Source organism: Zingiber officinale, chromosome 6A, assembly GCF_018446385.1.
Source record: "Zingiber officinale cultivar Zhangliang chromosome 6A, Zo_v1.1, whole genome shotgun sequence".
NCBI lineage: Eukaryota > Viridiplantae > Streptophyta > Magnoliopsida > Zingiberales > Zingiberaceae > Zingiber > Zingiber officinale.
Window position 1 is genome coordinate 27,716,693 of NC_055997.1, and position 22,040 is coordinate 27,738,732.

At 39.9% G+C, this 22,040-nt stretch overlaps 1 protein-coding gene across 1 annotated transcript; it reads left to right on the forward strand.

The window, feature by feature from the left end:
* The first annotated feature begins 17,048 nt into the window (after positions 1-17,048).
* Positions 17,049-20,351, forward strand: LOC121994707. Its single transcript, XM_042548651.1, has 4 exons — positions 17,049-17,971; positions 18,142-18,315; positions 18,757-19,029; positions 20,162-20,351. Exons 1-4 carry the CDS (start codon positions 17,049-17,051, stop codon positions 20,349-20,351), a joined length of 1,560 nt encoding a protein of 519 aa, XP_042404585.1.
* The last annotated feature ends 1,689 nt before the right edge of the window (positions 20,352-22,040 follow it).

Genomic DNA, 22,040 nt, shown 5'->3' on the forward strand with positions numbered 1-22,040 from the left:
TACACAATTGCAGAAAGTGCCTTGTCGTAGTGGGAGGGTTGTTAGGCAACCTAAAAAGATTCATGTTTTGGGAGAGTTTTTGGACTCGATCCCTGGAGGACATGAACCTGATCTCCGGATATATGACGAAACACTCCAAGATAAAGATGCAACATCTTGGCAAAGAGTAATGAATAACAGAATTAGAATATATGTATTCTAATAAAATCTGGAAGCTTGTAGAACCACCAAATGGTGTAAAAGCCTTTTGGTGTAAAAAGGTCTATAATAGGAAAAGAGGGATAGAAAGGAAGGTAGTAACTTTCAAAGCAAGGCTTGATGAAAAAGGAAATTTTTTCACTGGTAGCCATGCTTAAGTCTATCCGGATTCTTTTATCTATTTGGCAAGTGGATGTCAAGACAACATTCCTTAATGGAAGTCTTGATGAAAGCATCCATATAAAGCAACCAGAAGGGTTCATTGCAAAGGGATAAGAGCATCTTGTGTGCAAGCTGAATCAGTCTATGGACTGAGGCAAAGCTTCAAGGTCTTGGAACATCCAGTTTATCAAAGTAATCCAGACCTATGGATTTATTGAGTAAACGGATAAGTCTTGTGTATACAAAAGGTGTGATGGAAACGTGGTGGTATTTCTTGTACTATACGTAGATAGCATTTTTGGTAGTTGGAAACAATATCAAAATGTTGTCAGAAGTAAGGGTATGGTTGTCCAAAAAATTCGATATAAAGGACTTGGGAGAATGTATATATTTTTGAGATCAAAATAATAAGGGATCAAAAGAAAAAATATATTTTACTTATCCCAAGCTTGATACATCGGAAAATCCTTGCTCGTTTTAAGCATGCAAAACTCCTCGAAAGGTTTCTTACCTTTTAAGCATGGAGTGTCTTTATCTAAAGAGATGTCTCCGGTGACATCAAAGGAGATTGAGGACATGTAGGCAGTTCTTTATGCTTCGGCAGTTAGACAACCTAATGTATGCTATGCACGAGATTAGAAATCTGTTTTGCCAAGGGCATAGTTAGCAGATATCAAAGTAACCCTAGACAAGGACATTGGACTGCAGTAAAGCATATATTAAAGTACCTTAGAGGCGCTAGAGATTATATGCTATCTTACAAGGCAGTTAATTTGGTCCCTGTGGGTTACACGGATTTTGACTTCCAATCGGATAGGGACAATAATAAGTCGACCTCGGGGTTTTGTGTTTACTTTAGGAGGAAAAGTCATAACTATGGAAGAGTGATAAACATAGGTGTTTTTCTGGACTCCACCATAGAAGCTGAGTATATGGCAAGCCTCTGAGGTAGCCATAAAAGCTGAATGACTTAATTACCTCAAGATAAACTTAGATATGATTTCTAGTTTGTCCAAAGATTATTACAATTTATTGTAATAATAATAGTGCAGTAACAAACTCTAAGAAACCATGAGTCTATAAGGCAAGTAAACACAATAGAGCGTAAGTACTACCCAATACGAGAAATTGTATAACGAGGAGAAGTTGTTGCCGCCTAGATTGCATCAGATGATAACCTAAGGTCCTTAAGGCAAGAGTTTTTTAAAAGGCATGGGAATCAGATGTATGGCAGCAGATATGACAGCCTAGCTTTTGGTATAAACATTTATCTAGAAATAAGAATCACATTGGTCAAATGTCTACATTTGTGATAAATGTAGTTGTTCAATTAATTTATATTGTAGATAACATGGTGTGTGGTGTCACACACAGAAGATCATGTTATCAGTACCTTATAAATTATAAACAGTAGCTCACGACCATGATGGAAAGGAACAAACCATTGGAAGGTCATAGTGTAATTAGGTGTTAGTTTATCTTAACTATATAATTACACTAGTACACTAAGAGTGTATTGAGTAGGACCATTAGAGGTCGTTTCTTTTATACTGACTTTATAAAGGGACAAAGACCTCAGTTATTATGGAAGTGTGTGCTCTTAATCATAATATAATAACAATCACATATATTTGATATTTATTTCTTTAATTTATCAATGGGTGATATTTAGTTCGATGAATCAATAAGCCCGATAAGTTGGGAAATGATATCACTTATAGTGTGTGTTGTTGATTATAGAAGGAAACTGTGTCCTAGTAATCTAGGTTGAGAATGTCCCCAAGAGGAGCTCATAAGGATTGTCATGTTAAACCCTGCAGGTGGACTTAGTCCGACATGACGATGAAGTTGAGTGGTACTACTCTTCGAGCTAGATATTAATTAAGTGAGTTGTCAGTAACTTACTTAATTAGTGGACATTTGTTATCTTAAACACAGGGAGACTAACACACTCATAATAAGAAGGAGCCCAAAATGTAATTTGGGATTGGTGCGGTAGTTCAATAATAGTTTTTTAGTGGAATGAATTATTATTGATGAAATTAAGTTGTGTGTTCGGGGCGAACACGGGATGCTTAATTTCATCGGGAGACCAAAACCAATTCCTCCTCTCGATCCCTATCGTAGCCTCTATTATATAGAGATTTATACCCACCGTATACCCACCTTCTTACCCATCCAATGGGGCCGGCCAAGATCAAGTGGATGAGTCATGTAGGTGGCCGGCCAAAGCTTGGGTCCCAAGCTTAGGTGGCCGGCCACTAGAATATTAAAAAGGATTTTTATTAAAATTATTTCTTATGTGGATATCATGATTTTAAAAGAGAGTTTAAAAATTAAAAATTTCCTTTTATAGCTTTCTACAAAAGATTAAGAGAAGAGATTAATCTCTTTCCTTATTTGTAGTTTAAAAGGATGGTTTTAATTTTTGGTAAAAACTTTCCTTATTTGTAAATCATCTACATGTTTAAAAGAGAGTTTAAAATTTGAAATCTTTCCTTATTTGTTGATTAAAGGAGGATTTTAAATTTTAAGAAAACTTTCCTTTTTAATCATGTTCATGATTTAAAAAAGAGTTTAAAATTAAATATTCTCTTTTATAAGTTTCTACAAAAGATTAAGAAAAGATTTCATATCTTTCCTTATTTGTAGATTAAAAGAGATTTTAATTTATAGAGATAACTTTCTTTTTATCCACATGTTTAAAAGAAAGATTTTAATTTATTAAATTTCCTTTTTATAAACCAATCATGAAGGGATAAAAATTATTGAGAAATTTTTATAAATTTCCGGAAGCAAATAAGGAAGTTTTAATTGGTGTTTAAAATTTTATTTGCTTGGAGATTTCTTGGTGTGGCCGGCCATTGCAAAATTGAAAAGAAAAATTATTTTTAATTAAATAAATTTTCCTTTTCAATGGCAAAAGAATTAAGGAAGTTTTTATTAAATTTTCTTTATTTGCCAAGACCAAGGATTATAAAAGAGGGGGTAGACGAGGCTTCAAGGTGAACGACTCTATTCTATTTTTCTTCCTCTTTTCCTTGGTAGTGTGGCCGGCCCTTCCTTCTTCTCTTCTTCTTCTCTTTGTGGCCGAACCTCTTCATGCTTATGGAGTTTTAATTGGTGGCTGGATCTAGCTTGAGGAAGAAGGAGAGAAAGCCTACATCCCTTGGAGCTTGGTTGGTGGAAAAGATCTTCATCTTTTGGAAGCTTTGTGCTTGGCCGAAATTTGAAGAAAGGAGAAGGTGCTTTGGTGGTTTCTCATCTCGGAAGATCGTTGCCCACACAACGTCCGACGTTAGAAGAGGAATATGGTAGAAGATCAAGAGGTTTTTTCTAAAAGGTATAACTAGTATTTTTCTTTCCGCATCAGACTAGTTATTTTTGGAAATAATACTAAATACAAGAGGCTTACGATTCTAGAGTTTTGAATTTGTTTTCGATATAGTGTTCTTTTGTTTTTGTTTTCCTTGTGATTTGATTGTTCTTTTCGGTTAACCTAAAGTTATTTTAGGAAATTAAATATTAACTTTCCATAAAAGGTTTTGTCTAGTCGGTGGTGGTTGCTCCCATATCCAAGAAGGCCATGTGCCTCGCCACGTCAGTACTGGGAACCAATTATGGAAATTAATATTTAATGGAATTAATAACTTAAGGTGACTTGGGTCAAACGTGTTAAGTTCCGCAGGAGATCCAAGTCAAAACCTAAAAGAACAAATAGATTAAGTTTTGGATCAAACGTGTTAAGTTCCGCAGGCGATCCAAAATTTAATTTAAAAGAACACATGGTAGCTAGGAAAAGGTTCAGACCTTTGTACAAAATTTTTGTACAGTGGAACCTCTAGGTTTTCCGAGTAGCAACCAACACACAAAGGATAATATATAGAAATAAATTTGAAAGTGACCGGACTGTCCGGGTCTGACTTCGGGTTTCCGACCGTAAACCCTAGGTCGACCCGACGCCTACTGTTCCCTCTACGGGGAACGCGTCCTCACCTACTCCACTCAGGAGATTTACCTATTGCTAGTGCGATCCTCCAGATCGACTGGACTTTTGCTCGGTGCTCGATGCTTCCAGACTTTCTGTTGGATGTCCGCTTCCCGGCTGGTTGTAACGCCCGAAAATTCTCAAACTTGCATTAGAATTATTCTATGATTTTTCTGGAATTTTTAGATATTTTTCTGGAATTTTTCGAGTAGCGGAAGTAGCAAAAATAATTAGAACCGCAAAATAGCTTAGGCGGGAATCGAACCCGAGACCTATGGCTTAGGGATAATGTTGGGAACCAGTTGAACCCAGCAGGGCCGTGCTGAAAGGAGAGGGAATCAATTATATTTATAATTGGTTTGGCCGAATTAATTACTTAGTATAAATAGGAAAGTTAAGTTGGGGTTTGGTTGGTTTTTAGAATTTGTTTCGGCAAAACCTTTTCCACCGAGACCCAACACCACTGCCGCCTCTCCCTTCTTCTCCTCTTCCTCACGCACGGCACACCAAGTCCCAAGGGCCAAGGGAACTTCTTCCGGCGAGATCTTCGATACGAGGACGTTCCCCTTCGCGAGGAGAGCACGTAGACGCGAGCGGATCGTCGAGAAGATCATCTCCACCGGAACTCTAGCGATTAGAATCGTAAGAAATTACGAATAGGAGGTAAGAAACCCCTCACCTGCAGTATACTAGCTTCCGTTTGAGTTTTTATGCTTTAGTTAGGGTGTATGCAGATTTTTATCGATATCTAGGGTGTATTTAACTCTCTTCGCAGGTTAGGGATTTAGTTGAGCACCTCTAGATGGGCCGGACACGTTTTCCCTCTTCAGATAGGAGGTTAGACGTTGTCGGGTGCCTAGAGGTGGTCTCCCTAATAGGGAAAAGAGTTAGGGCATCCTAGGTGCTCGATTAAAGGTCTAACTCAGTACTAGACAGCTTAATTAATTCATTAAATGCATTAGAAGTATTTAAAACAGCAAATTAGTTTTATTCTAGCTTATATGGGACTACGGTCCAATGGGTGGGCTCCCACAGTCGCCTCTAGGTTCAGACAACCTAGCTCTAGGTTCAGATAACCTAGGAACAGCAATTTAGAACAGTTTAGCTATACGCAGTATTTTACTTTTCAGTTGGCACTGTACTGGATTAGATATCCATTGGGCTGGGCTCCCATAGTCGGTCCCTAGGTTTAGATAACCTAGTAGCTCTACTAAATTCGGGACTTGCAACCCCGGGTCTAGTTAGAGATGCGCGCATAGCACGTACAGTTGCCGGGCCCCTCAGCAGCATGTTTAGTATTTTCACTTACTATATGTATATGGTTTTTAACCTTTCAGAAATTAGTTCGTGAATTCAGTACAGTGCTAGCAGTTGCTCAGTATTCGCGTAGCTCAGTTCTTAGTATCAGCTTAGTTTTTCCCTGTGAATATGCATGATGACTTTATGTTCAGCTTTAGATATGCCATGATGTTATGCTTCTATGTCATTCCATTCTTAGTTTATTCTGTATATCCAGTATATGTTTTAAACATTATGATTTACAATCTTATTTGCATCGTTGCAGGTGTTTTGAGGTAGATGCTTTCTTACTAAGCTTTTGAGCTTATAGATACTACTTTTCTTATACTGCAGATAAAGGTAAAGGAAAAGTGGACCAGTAGCGGAGGCTGGAGGTCAATGCAGATCAAGATGTGTGTGGCAGGAACTGGAATAAAAGATCCTCTAGGGATTTAGCACCTACTATAGCATTTGACAATTTATTAGTTTTAGTTTTCGTGTTTTTATGCACTTTTAAACGTTAGAATGTTTAACTCATGGAAGATTGGTTTAAGTTGTTAGAAATTATGTTAGAATACTAGTCTTATGTCATTAGAATGTTCCTCATGTAGTGTATAACTCATATGTGAGATTTCGGCACGCCCAAGTGCAGAAATCAGAGTTCAGGGCTGAAATCAGAACTCTGATCGGTCTACAGACCGATCAGAGGGTAGATTGTGCCGCTGGATCGGTCAGCCGACCGATCCAGACAGATACAGTATGCTACTGTATCCTCCTGGATCGGTCAGCCGACCAATCCAGCACGATACAGTAGCGATTCCAGGGGTTTCGGGTGCCTGGATCAGTCAGCCGACCGATCCAGACGTACCTGGATCGGTCTGCCGACCGATCCAGTTGGGAACAGAATGTTCCCCAGCTTCGATCGATCTACGGATCGATCGGCAGGTCAGTAGGTAGTTGGGAAGTTCAGTTTCTAGTCCCTAGCTCGGTTGGGATGTTCAGTTTCCCTCCTTAGCATATGTATACCAGCAAAGAAGGTCTTTAGACCTTTCTTATCAGTTGTATCCGTCCTTAGTAGAGGAAAATTTCAATTAGCCTAGCTTTCCGCGCAGTATAGCATAGCATAACTGTAGCGATCGGCCTTACAGCCTAGTACCCAGAAGGTGGGTCGTTACAGAGTGGTATCAGAGCAGAATTTCCATACTTCCTACACACACATCAGCATTAAACCTACAGCTTCCAAGTAAGAATACCTCTACTTTATTTATACTTTCTGTTCCTTGCTATAGTTCATGTTTATAAATAAACTGCTGCATGATAGTATGTGATAGTATATAACATGATAACGATAGTTATACAATTATGATTGTAATAGTTATTCATGTTCTGTCCTCTATGTCTTTAGAAATGGCACGAGGACGCCCAGCTAGAAGGGCATTAGCTACTGAGCCCCAGCAAGAGGCAGGCAGTTCAGTGCCTCCCCCAGACCTTACAGCATTAGTGGCTCAGTTACAGCAGCAGCTAGCTGAACAGCAACAGGAAATAGCCACCTTAAAGGCTAATCAGCAGAATACCCCCACAGTCACCCCGTAATCGAATTTGACGTCTCCAGTGGTCTTAGAGGTTCCACCAGCTCAGCCTACAGCACCAGCAGCTGAGCCAAGAAAGGAAGCCTATCTGATCCAGTGACAGCGAGTCAAGCCAGAGAACTTCTCAGGCACTAGTGAACCATGGGATGCACAAGCCTGGTTCAAAACACTGGAGAGCACGATGGAGCTTCTGGACTGGCCAGAACACGAAAAGGTGAAGTGTGCCTCCTTCTGCCTAACAGGAGATGCATGCATGTGGTGGGAAAGAATCAGAACGAAGCACCCAGTGAACCAGATGTCATGGGCTGACTTCGAGAAGGAATTCTTCGAGGAGTTCTTTCACATACGGGTTACAAACCGCCACTACGACGAGTTCACTGAGTTTCGTCAGGGCAACCTTTCAGTTGAGGAAGCCGTGAAGAAATTCAACAGGTCGGCTCGCCTATTCCCAGAGCTAGTCAGCACAGAGAAGGAACGAATCCGGTTGATGCTCAAGATGCTGAGGCCAGAGATAGCAGTGAACGTGGCTGGTGGCATACATAGGCCACAAACCATAGAGGAGTTAGTGAGCAGTGCCTTGACCACAGAGCATTACCAGAACAACATCAAGCAGCAGAAGCAAGTTTCCTCAAAGTCCAAGGGCCAAGGAAACTCTCACACTCAAAAACAGCAAGGCCACAGCTCCAACTGGAAGGGGAACTCCAACAGCAAGCGCAAATCAGGGAGTGACCCAAAAGGAGGACCATCTAGCAAGCGACCTAGTTATCCAAAGTGTGCTACTTGTGGGAAATTCCACCCAGGGGTTTGTCGCAGGGGCACACGAGGATGCTTTGAATGTGGACAAGAAGGGCACATGACCAAGCAGTGCCCGAACAAGACCGGTCTTCCTCAGCCACAGCAGATTCAGCATGCAGGCCAGCCAGCTCAGTTATATCAGATGCAGGCCGCTCTAGAAGGTCCACTTATCAGCCAGGGCAGATTAGAAGCCCCTCCAGCTATGGCAAATGCGAGGATCTCTCACTCACCAGAGAGGACGTAGCCAATGCCTCGACAGTTGTTACAGGTCAGCTTAGCATTTTTTCAGCAAGTAGCAACTGTATTATTTGATACTGGGGCAACCCATTCCTATATAGCTAGGGCGTTCGCCGCAAAGTCAGCAATAGCTCCAGAGGTACTCAGTGGTCAGTTTCTGACGACACTACCTTCGGGAGAAGTTATGGCGTCCACGCACTGGCTCAGGGCAGTGCAGTCATTATAGCAGACAGGGAACTCTTTTGTGATCTGATCCTGCTAGAAATGACTGACTACGACGTCATCCTTGGAATGGATTTCCTGATCAGATACGGTGCTTCCATTGAGTGCCGTAAACAAAAGGTCGTGTTCCAACCCGAAGCAGAAGCACAGTTTGAGTACATCGGAGAACCAAAGAGAAAAGCCAGAAAATTTCTCTCAGCTATGAAGGCACAGAAGTTGATGGATTCAGGATGTACGGGGTACCTAGCACATGTAGTCAATACTAGCCAGGACAGGGACCAACAGCTAGCAGAGGTCCGAGTTGTATGTGACTACCCAACAGTCTTCCCTGAAGAGTTACCAGGCCTAGCACCAGTCAGGGAGATTGAATTTGAGATAGAGCTCTTCCCCGGCACCAATCCTATTTCCAAAGCGCCTTACCGCATGGCTCCAGCCGAGCTGAAGGAATTTCATGAGCAACTACAGGAGCTACTTGACAAGGGCTTCATACGCCCTAGTCACTCACCATGGGGAGCGCCTGTATTGTTCGTGAAGAAGAAGGATGGAAGCATGCGGCTATGCATAGACTACAGAGCACTGAATCAGGTCACGATCAAGAACAGGTATCCTCTTCCCAGGATAGATGACCTGTTCGACCAGTTAAAGGGAGCAACAGTGTTCTCCAAGATTGACCTTAGATCAGGATATCACCAAGTCAGAGTCAAGGAGGGTGATATACCGAAGACAGCATTCAGGACCAGATACGGACATTACGAGTTCGTAGTCATGCCTTTTGGCGTGACCAAACATTCATGGATCTCATGAACAGAGTATTCAGAGAGTACTTAGATAAGTTTGTTATCGTGTTCATCGATGACATCCTTATCTACTCAGGAACTCAGGAAGAACATGCAGAGCACCTGAAGACAGTACTACAGACACTTCATCAGAATCAGCTATATGCCAAGTTCACGAAATGTGAATTCTGGCTTGATCAGGTGTCCTTCCTGGGTCACATCATCTCAAAGGATGGTGTCATGGTATACCCCAGCAAAATAGAAGCAGTAAGTAACTGGAAAAGACCGAAGAATGCCAGTGACATCAGAAGCTTTCTGGGATTAGCAGGTTATTACAGAAAGTTTGTAGAGGACTTCTCCAGGATAGCCTCCCCACTGACAGCTCTCACCAGGAAGAACAGGAAATTTCAGTGGACAGAGGACTGTGAGAACAGCTTCAGCGAGCTCAAAAGGAGATTGACCAGCGCTCCTATCTTAGCCTTACCAGGAAATACAGATAGCTTCGACATTTACAGTGATGCCTCTAAATTGGGATTAGGAGCAGTGCTGATGCAAGACGGAAAGGTGATTGCCTATGCCTCCAGACAACTCAAGGATTATGAGAAGAATTACCCTACTCATGACCTTGAGCTTGCAGCAGTAGTGTTCGCTCTCAAGATTTGGAGACATTACTTGTATGGAGTCCAGTGTAGAGTATATATAGATCATCAGAGTCTGAAGTACTTCTTCACTCAGAAGGATCTGAATATGCGACAGCGCAGATGGCTAGAGCTGGTCAAAGACTATGATATTGATATCCTCTACCATCCCGGAAAAGCCAATAAGGTAGCAGACGTACTCAGCAGAAAGTCCAGTGCTACCTTATTATCTCTTACAGCCATGTCACCCCCCCTACAGAAGGAGATCGTAGATTTCGGTCTCGAACTCATTGTTGGACAGCTCTCTACTATGACCTTAGAGTCTACCTTGCTTGGTGATATTCAGTCAGCTCAGGATCAGGACCCTGAAATTCAGAAAATCAAGCAAGGGCTAACAGAATCAGAAAGTAGAGAATTCAGAGTGTCCGATAGCGGGGTGTTGTATTTTGGTGACAGACTCTGTGTTCCAGATCAGGAGGAGCTACGGAGACAGATTTTAGATGAGGCTCACAGGACTCCCTATGCGATGCATCCAGGTTCCACCAAAATGTATCAAGACCTGAAGAAACGTTTTTGGTGGCCCGGGATGAAGCGAGACATCGCCAGATATGTTAGCATCTGCCTCACCTGTCAGAGGGTCAAGGCAGAACATCAGCGACCAGGAGGAGTTCTGCAGCCTATACAGATTCCAGAATGGAAGTGGGAGGATATCTCTATGGACTTCATAGTGGGACTACCCAGAACCACGAATGGTTTTGATGCCATCTGGGTAATAGTCGACAGGTTGACTAAATCAGCCCACTTTTTAGCTATCAAGATATCCTACTCCATGGAGAAGCTAGCTCAGTTGTATCTCCAGGAGATCGTCAGACTTCATGGAGTCCCACGTACCATTATTTCAGACAGAGACAGCAGATTTACATCACACTTCTGGGAGTGTGTACAGTCAGCATTGGGCACGAAGTTAAAGTTCAGCACAGCATTCCATCCTCAGACAGATGGTCAGACGGAGCGAGTAAATCAGGTACTCGAAGATATGCTCCGAGCGTGTGCCCTAGACTTCAAAGGAAGTTGGTGCAAATATCTGAGTCTAGCAGAGTTTGCATACAACAACAGCTATCAGGCCACTATCGGCATGGCACCTTACGAGGCTCTCTATGGGCGGAGGTGTAGATCTCCAATCTGCTGGTATGAGAGTGGTGAACAGAAAGAACTAGAGCTTCAGACAGATCTAGTAGCAGATACCACGGCAGCTATACAGCAGATCCACCAGAGGATAGAGACAGCTCAGAGCCGCCATAAGAGCTATGCTGATACACGGCGCAGACCCTTAGAGTTTTCAGTTGGGGATTCAGTGTTCCTCAGAGCAGCTCCCATGAAGGGAGTAATGCGTTTTGGAAAGAAGGGCAAACTTAGTCCCAGATATGTGGGACCATACCTTATCAGCAGAAGGGTGGGCAAGGTAGCATATGAGCTAGAGCTACCCCAGGAAATGTCAGCTGTCCACAACGTATTTTATGTCTCTATGCTGAAGAAGCATACCCCAGATGCCACCCAGGTGATTGAGCCCCAGTCGGTACAGATCCGCGAAGACCTCAGCTATGATAGTCGGCCTATTCAGATAATAGATCGAGCAGTTAAGAAATTGCGGAACAAGGAAGTACCATTAGTCAAAGTAATTTGGCACAGTCACACAGCAGAAGAGGCAACTTGGGAGACAGAAGCCAGCATAAGACAGAAGTACCCAGAATTGTTCTAAGTTCGAGGATGAACGTTTTATAAGGTATGGGGGATTGTAACACCCAAAAATTCTAAAACTTGCATTAGAATTATTCTATGATTTTTCTGGAATTTTTAGATATTTTTCCGAAATTTTTTGAGTAGCGGAAGTAGCAAAAATAATTAGAACCGTAAAATAGCTTAGGCGGGAATCGAACCCGAGACCTATGGCTTAGGGATAATGTTGGGAACCAGTTGAACCCAGCAGGGCCGTGTTGAAAGGAGAGGGAATCAATTATATTTATAATTGGTTTGGCCGAATTAATTACTTAGTATAAATAGGAAAGTTAAGTTGGGGTTTGGTTGGTTTTTAGAATTTGTTTCGGCAAAACCTTTTCCACCGAGACCCAACACCACCGCCGCCTCTCCCTTCTTCTCCTCTTCCTCACGCACGGCACACCAAGTCCCAAGGGCCAAGGGAACTTCTTCCGGCGAGATCTTCGATACGAGGACGTTCCCCTTCGCGAGGAGAGCACGTAGACGCGAGCGGATCGTCGAGAAGATCATCTCCACCGGAACTCTAGCGATTAGAATCGTAAGAAATTACGAATAGGAGGTAAGAAACCCCTCACCTGCAGTATAATAGCTTCCGTTTGAGTTTTTATGCTTTAGTTAGGGTGTATGCAGATTTTTATCGATATCTAGGGTGTATTTAACTCTCTTCGCAGGTTAGGGATTTAGTTGAGCACCTCTAGATGGGCCGGACACGTTTTCCCTCTTCAGATAGGAGGTTAGACGCTGTCGGGTGCCTAGAGGTGGTCTCCCTAATAGGGAAAAGAGTTAGGGCATCCTAGGTGCTCGATTAAAGGTCTAACTCAGTACTAGACAGCTTAATTAATTCATTAAATGCACTAGAAGTATTTAAAACAACAAATTAGTTTTATTCTAGCTTATATGGGACTACGGTCCAATGGGTGGGCTCCCACAGTCGCCTCTAGGTTCAGACAACCTAGCTCTAGGTTCAGATAACCTAGGAACAGCAATTTAGAACAGTTTAGCTATACGCAGTATTTTACTTTTCAGTTGGCACTGTACTGGATTAGATATCCATTGGGCTGGGCTCCCATAGTCGGTCCCTAGGTTTAGATAACCTAGTAGCTCTACTAAATTCGGGACTTGCAACCCCGGGTCTAGTTAGAGATGCGCGCATAGCACGTACAGTTGCCGGGCCCCTCAGCAGCATGTTTAGTATTTTCACTTACTATATGTATATGGTTTTCAACCTTTCAGAAATTAGTTCGTGAATTCAGTACAGTTCTAGCAGTAGATCAGTATTAGCGTAGCTCAGTTCTTAGTATCAGCTTAGTTTTTCCCTGTGAATATACATGATGACTTTATGTTCAGCCGTAGATATGCCATGATTGTATGCTTATATGCCATGCCATGCTTAGTTTATTCAGTATATCCAGCATATGTTTTAAACAACATGATTTAAAATCATATTTTCATCGTTGCATGGTTTTGTGAGGTAGATGGTTTCTTACTAAGCTTTTTAGCTTACAGATACTATTTTCCTTATACTGCAGATACAGGTAAAAGGAAAATAGACTAGCAGTGGAGGCTGGAGGTCAATGCAGATCAAGATGTGTGTGGCAGGAACTGGAATAAAAGATCCTCTAGGGATTTAGCACCTACTATAGCATTTGACAGTTTATTTGTTTTAGTTTTCGTGTTTTTATGCACTTTTAAACGTTAGAATGTTTAACTCATGGAAGATTGGATTAAGTTGTTAGAAATATGTTAGAATACTAGTCTTATGTCATTAGAATGTCCCTCATGTAGTGTATAACTCATATGTGAGATTTCGGCACGCCCAAGTGCAGAAATCAGAGTTCAGGGCTGAAATCAGAACTCTGATCGGTCTACAGACCGATCAGAGGGTAGATGGTGCCGCTGGATCGGTCAGCCGACCGATCCAGACAGATATAGTATGCTACTGTATCCTCCTGGATCGGTCAGCCGACCGATCTAGCACGATACAGTAGCGATTCCAGGGGTTTCGGGTGTCTGGATCGGTCAGCCGACCGATCCAAACGTACCTGGATCGGTCTGCCGACCGATCCAGTTGGGAACAGAATGTTCCCCAGCTTCGATCGATCTGCGGATCGATCGGCAGGTCAGTAGGTAGTTGGGAAGTTCAGTTTCTAGTCCCTAGCTCGGTTGGGATGTTCAGTTTCCCTCCTTAGCATATGTATACCAGCAAAGAAGGTCTTTAGACCTTTCTTATCAGTTGTATCCGTCCTTAGTAGAGGAAAATTTCAATTAGCCCAGCTTTCCGCGCAGTATAGCATAGCATAACTGTAGCGATCGGCCTTACAGCCTAGTACCCAGAAGGTGGGTCGTTACATTGGTCGAGTCTTTCACCTGGTTCGCGACACCATGACTTTCCACCTAGGGTTACCCCCTTAGGACTGTTGCCTGAAGCACTCGACCCACCAAGACATTCCGCATAGGGTTACCACCCCCTATGACCTAGGGTAACCACCTCCTAGGGTTTTTACCTTGTCTAACCACAGTTAGGACTTACCTGAAACACTCAATCAAGCACGTTAGATTACAACACACCTTAACTTTGAATCCTTTACCATTATCAAAACTCAGGTTTGATCGTCGGATGCTTCCTGCACCAACAATATCATCTTGTCAATACATGTTATATAAGAACATAATTGCAACCATAACTTTTCTATTACAAAGTTTTATTCTTGCTCAGTGTATTTATGGGCACCTGGATAACTAGTCATTTTGAAACAGTATGGATAGTTGCTTATTTCCAAAGTACAATTGGCAACTTTCCACCACAGGATACAATATCCTGATGTAGGATAGTCTGACTTGGCAACTTGTCCTAATCTCTATAAAAAATACTTGTAATTTGCACACCTCTATTTTGATACATCAATTTTCTTTCCGGAGCTCTCTTAAGTATCTAATGTAATACCCCGGTTCTGAGATTCTGGTTAAGTATGACTTAAAAGGTTAGATGGTACTATCCATATCACCAAGGTGCACATTTCTTTTCGGAAGTCTAAACTTAAGAACTCCAAAGTTAAGCGTGTTTGACTTGAAGAAATCTGAGGATGGGTGACCTCCTGGGAAGTTTTCCAGGGTGCGTGCGAGTGAAGACAAAGCACGCTGGAAGGACCTTCGGTGGTCTGTGGAGGTAGTTATCAAACCGATAGGTAATTATGGTGCCGTTCCTGGTTCGGTCCGGGTGGGGCCCGCCCGGGCCGGGGCGTTACAGATGGTATCAAAGCGACCTTGCGACCGTGAGTGCGCCTGTGGTAGGAGCACCCAGGGCACCACCTAGCGAGGGAGATTCTGGGATTTGTTTGTAGTGTGATTTGTAGTTACACAACGAGGACGTTGTGTCTTTAAGTGGGGGTGATTGTAATACCCCGGTTCTGAGATTCTGGTTAAGTATGACTTAAAAGGTTAGATGGTACTATCCATATCACCAAGGTGCACCTTCCTTTTCGGAAGTCCAAACTTAAGAACTCCAGAGTTAAGTGTGCTTGACTTGGAGAAATCTGAGGATGGGTAACCTCCTGGGAAGTTTTCCAGGGTGCATGCGAATGAAAACAAAGCACGCTGAAAGGACCTCCGGTGGTCTGTGGAGCTAGTTATCAAACCGATAGGTAATTATGGTGTCGTTCCTGGTTCGATCCGGGTGGGGCCCGCCCGGGCCGGGGTGTTACATCTAAGGTTTTGAGAAGCAAGCCTGCAATATATATGGTACAATAAACATAACTTTTTAGTGCTAGCTAGGGCCAGATAAACATAGTAAATAGCTTAGAAATCTATTATTAAACATTGATTATGTTGCGACCTATATTTCTAATTCTTTTGTATTATAATAGTTTAATTTTAATTTCTGAATCACTTTTCATTACTGTATAATTGTAATCCAAATGGATAAATATGTTATATGCTTACAAATATGCTGAATCACTTTTCATTACTGGACAAATATGCTTACTTTGTGAATATATTAGACATTTGTAATCCAAATGGATAATCATAGTTGTTGTGTGATGTTATATGATTGTTCATATGATTCATTCATCAGAGGACACTTAGAGTGTACAAAACATGTTTAATAATAAGTTCAATGAAGAAATTAATGAATGGGCATCAGTTATTGAAAACCCAATCATTGTATATTAGTATTGCTAATTTGTTTTTAATGGTTTTTAAGAAAATAATAGTGTAACTTTTAAGATGCCTTTTTATCTTCTTTGTTTACTTGTGATTTTGGTTAGCTAAATTGTTTACTTGTGATTTTGGCGGTAGTAATAGGTGCCTTTTTAGATGACTTGGATATTGTAGCATGTGTTATTATCTTCTTTCCTTACATTATTTCATTGCTCATGTATTGTGGTAGCTTATAATATTCCAGTATGCTTTCTTTGCATTAGAAGCAGAATATATTTTCTTTCCTTTGAGAATGGTTGAAGTTCTAAATTTGTATATAATTTAATTACTTAAGAAAACAAGATGAGATTATACTTCGGTTATTTTTGGAAACATGTGTAAGGTGAATTTGCCATGATTGTTTATAGGGTGAACTTGTTATGATTATACTACTGTCATGACTATACTTCGGTCATTTTTTAAAACATTCGGTCATTTTTTATTATACTTCAGAACATTATGTAAAAATTTTCTTCATACCACACATCTACCTCTTTGAACAGTCTCATCTTACTTCTTGCATTAGAATTTATAAATTAAAGTTCCATGTATTTTACATTTTGAACTACATGTAGTATTTTTTAACTTTTGTTTATTCACTTTAATGTCTTTTGATTTTGACCTATTTGTTTGTAGATTTTGCTTGATTGAAATGAATAAATCTTGGATATACTTGGATAGAAGGTCCAAACAGTATGAGGAGGGTGTGAAACAGTTCATTAGCGATTGTTTACAGAATCCCAATATTGACCCCAATGATATTCAGTGTCCTTATTGTAAATGTATCAATCTTAAAAAAGGACCGGTCAAGTCGATTTCAGAGCATCTTTATTTCCATGATTTTAGTCAAAATTATGTGAATTGGATTTGGCATGATGAGCCTGCCAAAGATGATAAAGTAAGATGGAGTGTCAACCAGGAGCCAGTTAATAATTATTATGACAACTTTGAAACCGCTCATATGTGTGAGGCAGCTTATGATAATTATACAGAAAACCTTGAAGAATTTATGAACTGTTTGGAGGAATCAGAGAAGCCATTGTACAAGGGATGTCAACGTTACACAAAATTGAGTGCACTTGTGAAACTGTAGAATACCAAAGCAAGGCATGAAATGAGTGATGCTCTATTTTCAGATCTACTATTAGATTTTGGGGATATGTTACCAAATAATCACAATCTACCATCCTCAATGTATGATGTAAAAAAGACGTTGAGTTGCTTGGCGTTGACTTATGAAAAGATTCATGCATGTTGCAATGATTGCATTCTTTATAGGAAGAAATATAAAAACTGCACAAGCTGCCCTAAATGTGGCTTGTCACGGTGGAAGCTAACCAAAAACAAGGTTGAGAAGAAAGGTGTTCCCGCTAAGGTGGTTTGGTATTTCCCTCCCATACCAAGATTTAAGCGCATATTTAAATCTTTAGAGACCTCAAGAAATTTTGCATGGCATGCAGATTCTACAAGAGTTGTTGGTCAATTACGTCATCCAGTTGATTCACCATCGTGGAAGTTAGTGGATCATATGTGGCCCAGCTTTGAAAGTGAGCCAAGAAATCTTCGCCTAGCGCTTGCAACTGATGGCATTAATCCTCATAGCAACCTTAGTAGTCGGTATAGCTGTTGGCCAATCATGTTGGTCAACTATAATTTACCTCCAAATATGTGCATGAAGAGGAAATACATCATGCTAACTATGCTCATTTCAGGGCCTAAACAACCTGGAAACGATATTGATGTCTATCTGGAGGTGTTAGTTGAATATTTGCAACGATTATGGGAAGGAGTTGATGGAGTCTATGATGCTTATCGAAGGCAGTTCTTCACTCTTCAAGCAGTCTTATTATGGACCATTAATGATTTTCCTGCCTATGGTAACCTTAGTGGATGTACTACACATGGTTATTATGCATGTCTAGTATGTGGAGAAGATACCTATGCAAGGCACTTGGAAAATGGGAAGAAAATGTCATTTGCGGGCCATAAACGATTCCTATCACGGTTTCATCCCTATCGTAGGCAAATGAAGGAGTTTAATGGCATGGAGGAACTTGGAGAAGCAGCTAGACCATTATCTGGGATTAAGTTGTTTGACAAACTTTCTGACATAAGGTGTGAGTTTGGAAAGAAGATAAGTGTGAGAGGGAAAAAAAGAATGCAAAGGCTAATAAGTTGGAAGTCAATATAGAAGAAAAAGATTTAGAAGCAACAAATTTCATAAAATGTTGGAAGAAGAAGTCAATCTTTTTTAATATTCCTTATTGGAAACACTTGCATGTAAGACATTATCTTGATGTTATGCACATCGAGAAAAATGTATTTGAATCCCTCATTAATACTTTGATGAATGTTAAAGGAAAAACCAAGGATAATGTGGCAGCTAGGTTGGATATGGTTGAGATGGGAATTAGGCCTGAATTAACACCTATAGTTGGGGAGAAGAGAACATATCTTCCGTTTGCTGCGTGCTCATTCACAAAAAAGAAAAGTTACAAGTGTGCAAGTCATTAAAGAATATAAAAGTTCCAGAAGGTTTCTCTTCAAACATGAATAATATTGTGTGCATGGATCAGCTGAAGTTGACTTGCTTGAAATCCCATGATTGCCATGTTTTAATGCAGCATTTCTTGCCAATAGTCATACGTGATGCGTTGCCAAAACATGTTAGATATGCCATCATAAGATTATGTTTTTTCTGCAAAGATATTTGTTGCAAAGTTATAGATGTAGCCAAGTTAGATAAGCTGCAATCTGACTTGGTTGTTACACTATGCTTATTGGAGCAATATTTCCCCCCCATCTTTCTTCGATATCATGCTTCACTTAACTGTCCATCTTGTTCGAGAAGTCCGATTATGTGGACCAGTTTACTTTAGATGGATGTATCCATTTGAAAGATGCATAAAGGTGCTTAAGAGTTATGTAGGCAGTCGAAAACATCCTGAAGGTTGCATTGTTCAAAGATATTTAGCAGAAAAAGCAATTGAGTTTTGTTCAGAATACCTCAATGACGTTGATCCTGTTGGAGTTCCTAAATCAATTCGAGATCCGAAAGCAAATGGTTTTGGCTTGCAAGCATGCAATACACCAACTATAGTGCAACAAGTTGATCTGCAACAAGCACATTTGACTGTGCTAGAAAATATGGAAGAAGTATCTCTCTATATAATGTAAGTGTATTGTATTATTTATAATTCTGCATACATAATAGAGATTATCTAATGTCTCACTTAAATTTACATATTAATACTTCTACGGTGAACATAAAATTGTTTTGAAATCAATGTTTCCCAAAAAAGAGAAAGATGAAAGGTGGATACAAGATGCTCACAACAAGAGATTTATTGATTGGTTTCGTGCAAAGGTGGGTACTAGATTCATCAAATTTTCAATATCATTTGTGCTGAACAACTTATGTCTACTATTTTTAATCACCATATTCAAATTGAATACATGTTACGTGGCTGCTGAAATTGACAGTTGCAATGGTGGAACAACATCGACATTAACATGGTTGGCCCATGGACCGCGTGCACAAATCATTAAGTATAATAGTTATGTGATAAATGGTAATTTATACCAAACAAAGGTGCGAGATGATGACAAAGTTTGCCAAAACAGTGGGGTTTCTTTAGTTGCCAACACCATGCTTGTATGTAGTGCTAAAGATAAGAATCCCTTGCTAGCTGACATGCCTTTCTATGGAGTGATTGAAGAAATATGGGAATTAGACTATCATCAATTTCATGTTCCTCTTTTCAAATGCACGTGGGTTGCAAATGATAAAGGAATAATCAATAATGATGAATGTGGCTTCACCTTAGTCAACTTGAACAAACGAGGACACAAGAATGATGAATTTGTGCTTGCAAGTCAAGTCAATCAAGTCTTTTATATTGATGACCCATTAATAAAGAGGTGGTCAATTGTGCTCCCAGTTTCAAATAGATGTTATGAGGGAGATGATGATGATGATTGAAGCAGTATTCCTGATTATAGACCAATTGATGATGTTGATACTCATTGCATTCCTGCTCATGAAAGATATTTTAGATCAGAAATTGAGGGTGTTTGGGTCACAAAAAAGAAAAAATGATGTTTTGAATTTTTGTGTAATGTTTATGTTATGAACATAAAGGAATGTTTTATGCACTTTAAAAAATTATGTTATGCAATTATACGTTATGGTTATACTTGTGTTGCTATTTATTTATATTTGTGCTATTATGATTATATATGTCATGTTTATGTTATTGTTATTGTACTAATTTTAATAGTGGTTTCATTGATGTTCTTATGCAGACAATACTCGATGGGCCGTAAAAAACAAGTAGTAGCAGTTGAGGAGATACATGGAGTAGTCGATGTTGAGCTACATGGTGTAGCCGATGCAGAGCTACATGAATTTACTGATAGAGAAGAACGTTCTGTCGATGTGCAGAAGAACAAACGAGGTCCTACATCAATGTGTAAACTCACTGTAGCTGCATGATGGGGAAAAAAGCGAAGATTGATTATGATGACATAGGACGACCATTATATAATGAAAATGGAAAAGCATTGCAATCGTACATTGGCTCTGTTGCTAGAACCATGGTGCCAATCAACATAAAGTCTTGGCCTACTGTTCCAGAAAATATAAAACAAAAATTGTGGGAAGTGATTTCGGTAAGATTAATAAATACATACAATCCCAAATCAAGTTAACTTTCCAACTCTCCACTGCCAGTATTTTATTTAATCAATTCTTGTCATATTAGTAGTATAATTAATAGTACTAACTAATTTTTTGTATTGCAGAATGTGATCGAATTAGCACCACAAAGTGAGACTACTGTGATGAATTCAGCATCTCAAAAGTGGTGGGATTTCAAAAACAAACTCACTAGCAGATTTGTTTGGCCAAATAATGACAATCCTGAAAATTTGAGTTCTCCACCGAGTCAATATCAGATCCCAAAAGAAGTTTGGAAAGCATTTGTAGATGAGAGACTTCATCCATTATGGGAGGTATGCAGACATATGATGTTAGCTGGAAATTTTGCTTATATAACTTGTTGTCTTTGAAAGCTGAAAATTTTGCTTATATAGCTGGAAATTAGACTTCATGTTTGTTTTTTTTCCAATTTACAATTCTTTGATCATTCATTCAAGTGCTGGATGTTTGAAAAGTCCATGATGCTTCATGTTCTAGTGCTTCAATTTTCAATTGTTTGTTCATTCATTCAATTGCTAAAAACGAACATTTATAAATCTGAAATAGAAAGGCAATTTCTCATGTCTGCTAACTTGATGATTATAGGACCAAAGTAGATTATTTTACTTACTTTTGGAGATCTCATGATATGCATCTACTTAAATACATTGTGTTTGATGTGGATTTAACAAGTATCGGTCAAGCAAACTAATTTTGTGCAAGTTAGAACCTTACCAGGTTTGAGCATCACTTTGCTTCAATTTTTTTGTTGAAATCGTTTACAATTCTTTGTTTGCTTACACCTGCAAAATACCAAATAATTGGTGTAGGCATACAGTTGTTTATGAATGCATACAGGTGTTTATGTTCTTTCTTTTGCTTCATGTTCGATATTTTGCTTCCACCTGCAAACCAAAATACAATTCTTTGTTTCCATATTGTCTGCTATATATATAATGCATACAGGTGTTTATGAATGTATCTTCTATGTAGGTTATTCATGAAAAGCAAAAAAAATGAACGATGAATTATAAATATCATCACAGATTGTCTCGCAAAGGTTACATCGGCTTAGAGGCTGAATTGGTAAGCTACCACGCATTATACTTGGCATTTTCAAGCAAGAATTTAATATTATGTAACTTATCATTTTTGGAATTGTAGCGGGAGAAAAAATTAATTGCTGAAAATGAGGAAGTTGATAGATCGTTGCTTTGGCGTAAAGCTCGCGACGACAAATCTGGCAACATTACAAATATGGAGATAACAAAAGTCGCTGAAAAAATTGTAAATATTTATTTTTATCTAATTTCCATATTGTCAAGCTAAATAATATTAGAATTTTGGATTAATTTGTTACATCCCTAATTGTAGGATGACTTATTGGAAAAGAATGTTAAAGGAGAGTTCAAGTCTTCTGGGATGAACGATGTGTTAACCACTGCCTTAGGAAATCAGGAACACTATGGACGAGTTAGAGGTGTG

Coding starts and splice junctions, on each gene's coding strand:
- LOC121994707 (XM_042548651.1), top strand. CDS start 17,049: ATGTATGATGTAAAAAAGACGTTGAGTTGCTTGGCGTTGACTTATGAA. Junction 17,972..18,141: donor GACAAACTTTCTGACATAAG/GTGTGAGTTTGG, acceptor CTTGCATGTAAG/ACATTATCTTGATGTTATGC. Junction 19,030..20,161: donor GAAGTATCTCTCTATATAAT/GTAAGTGTATTG, acceptor GTTCTTATGCAG/ACAATACTCGATGGGCCGTA.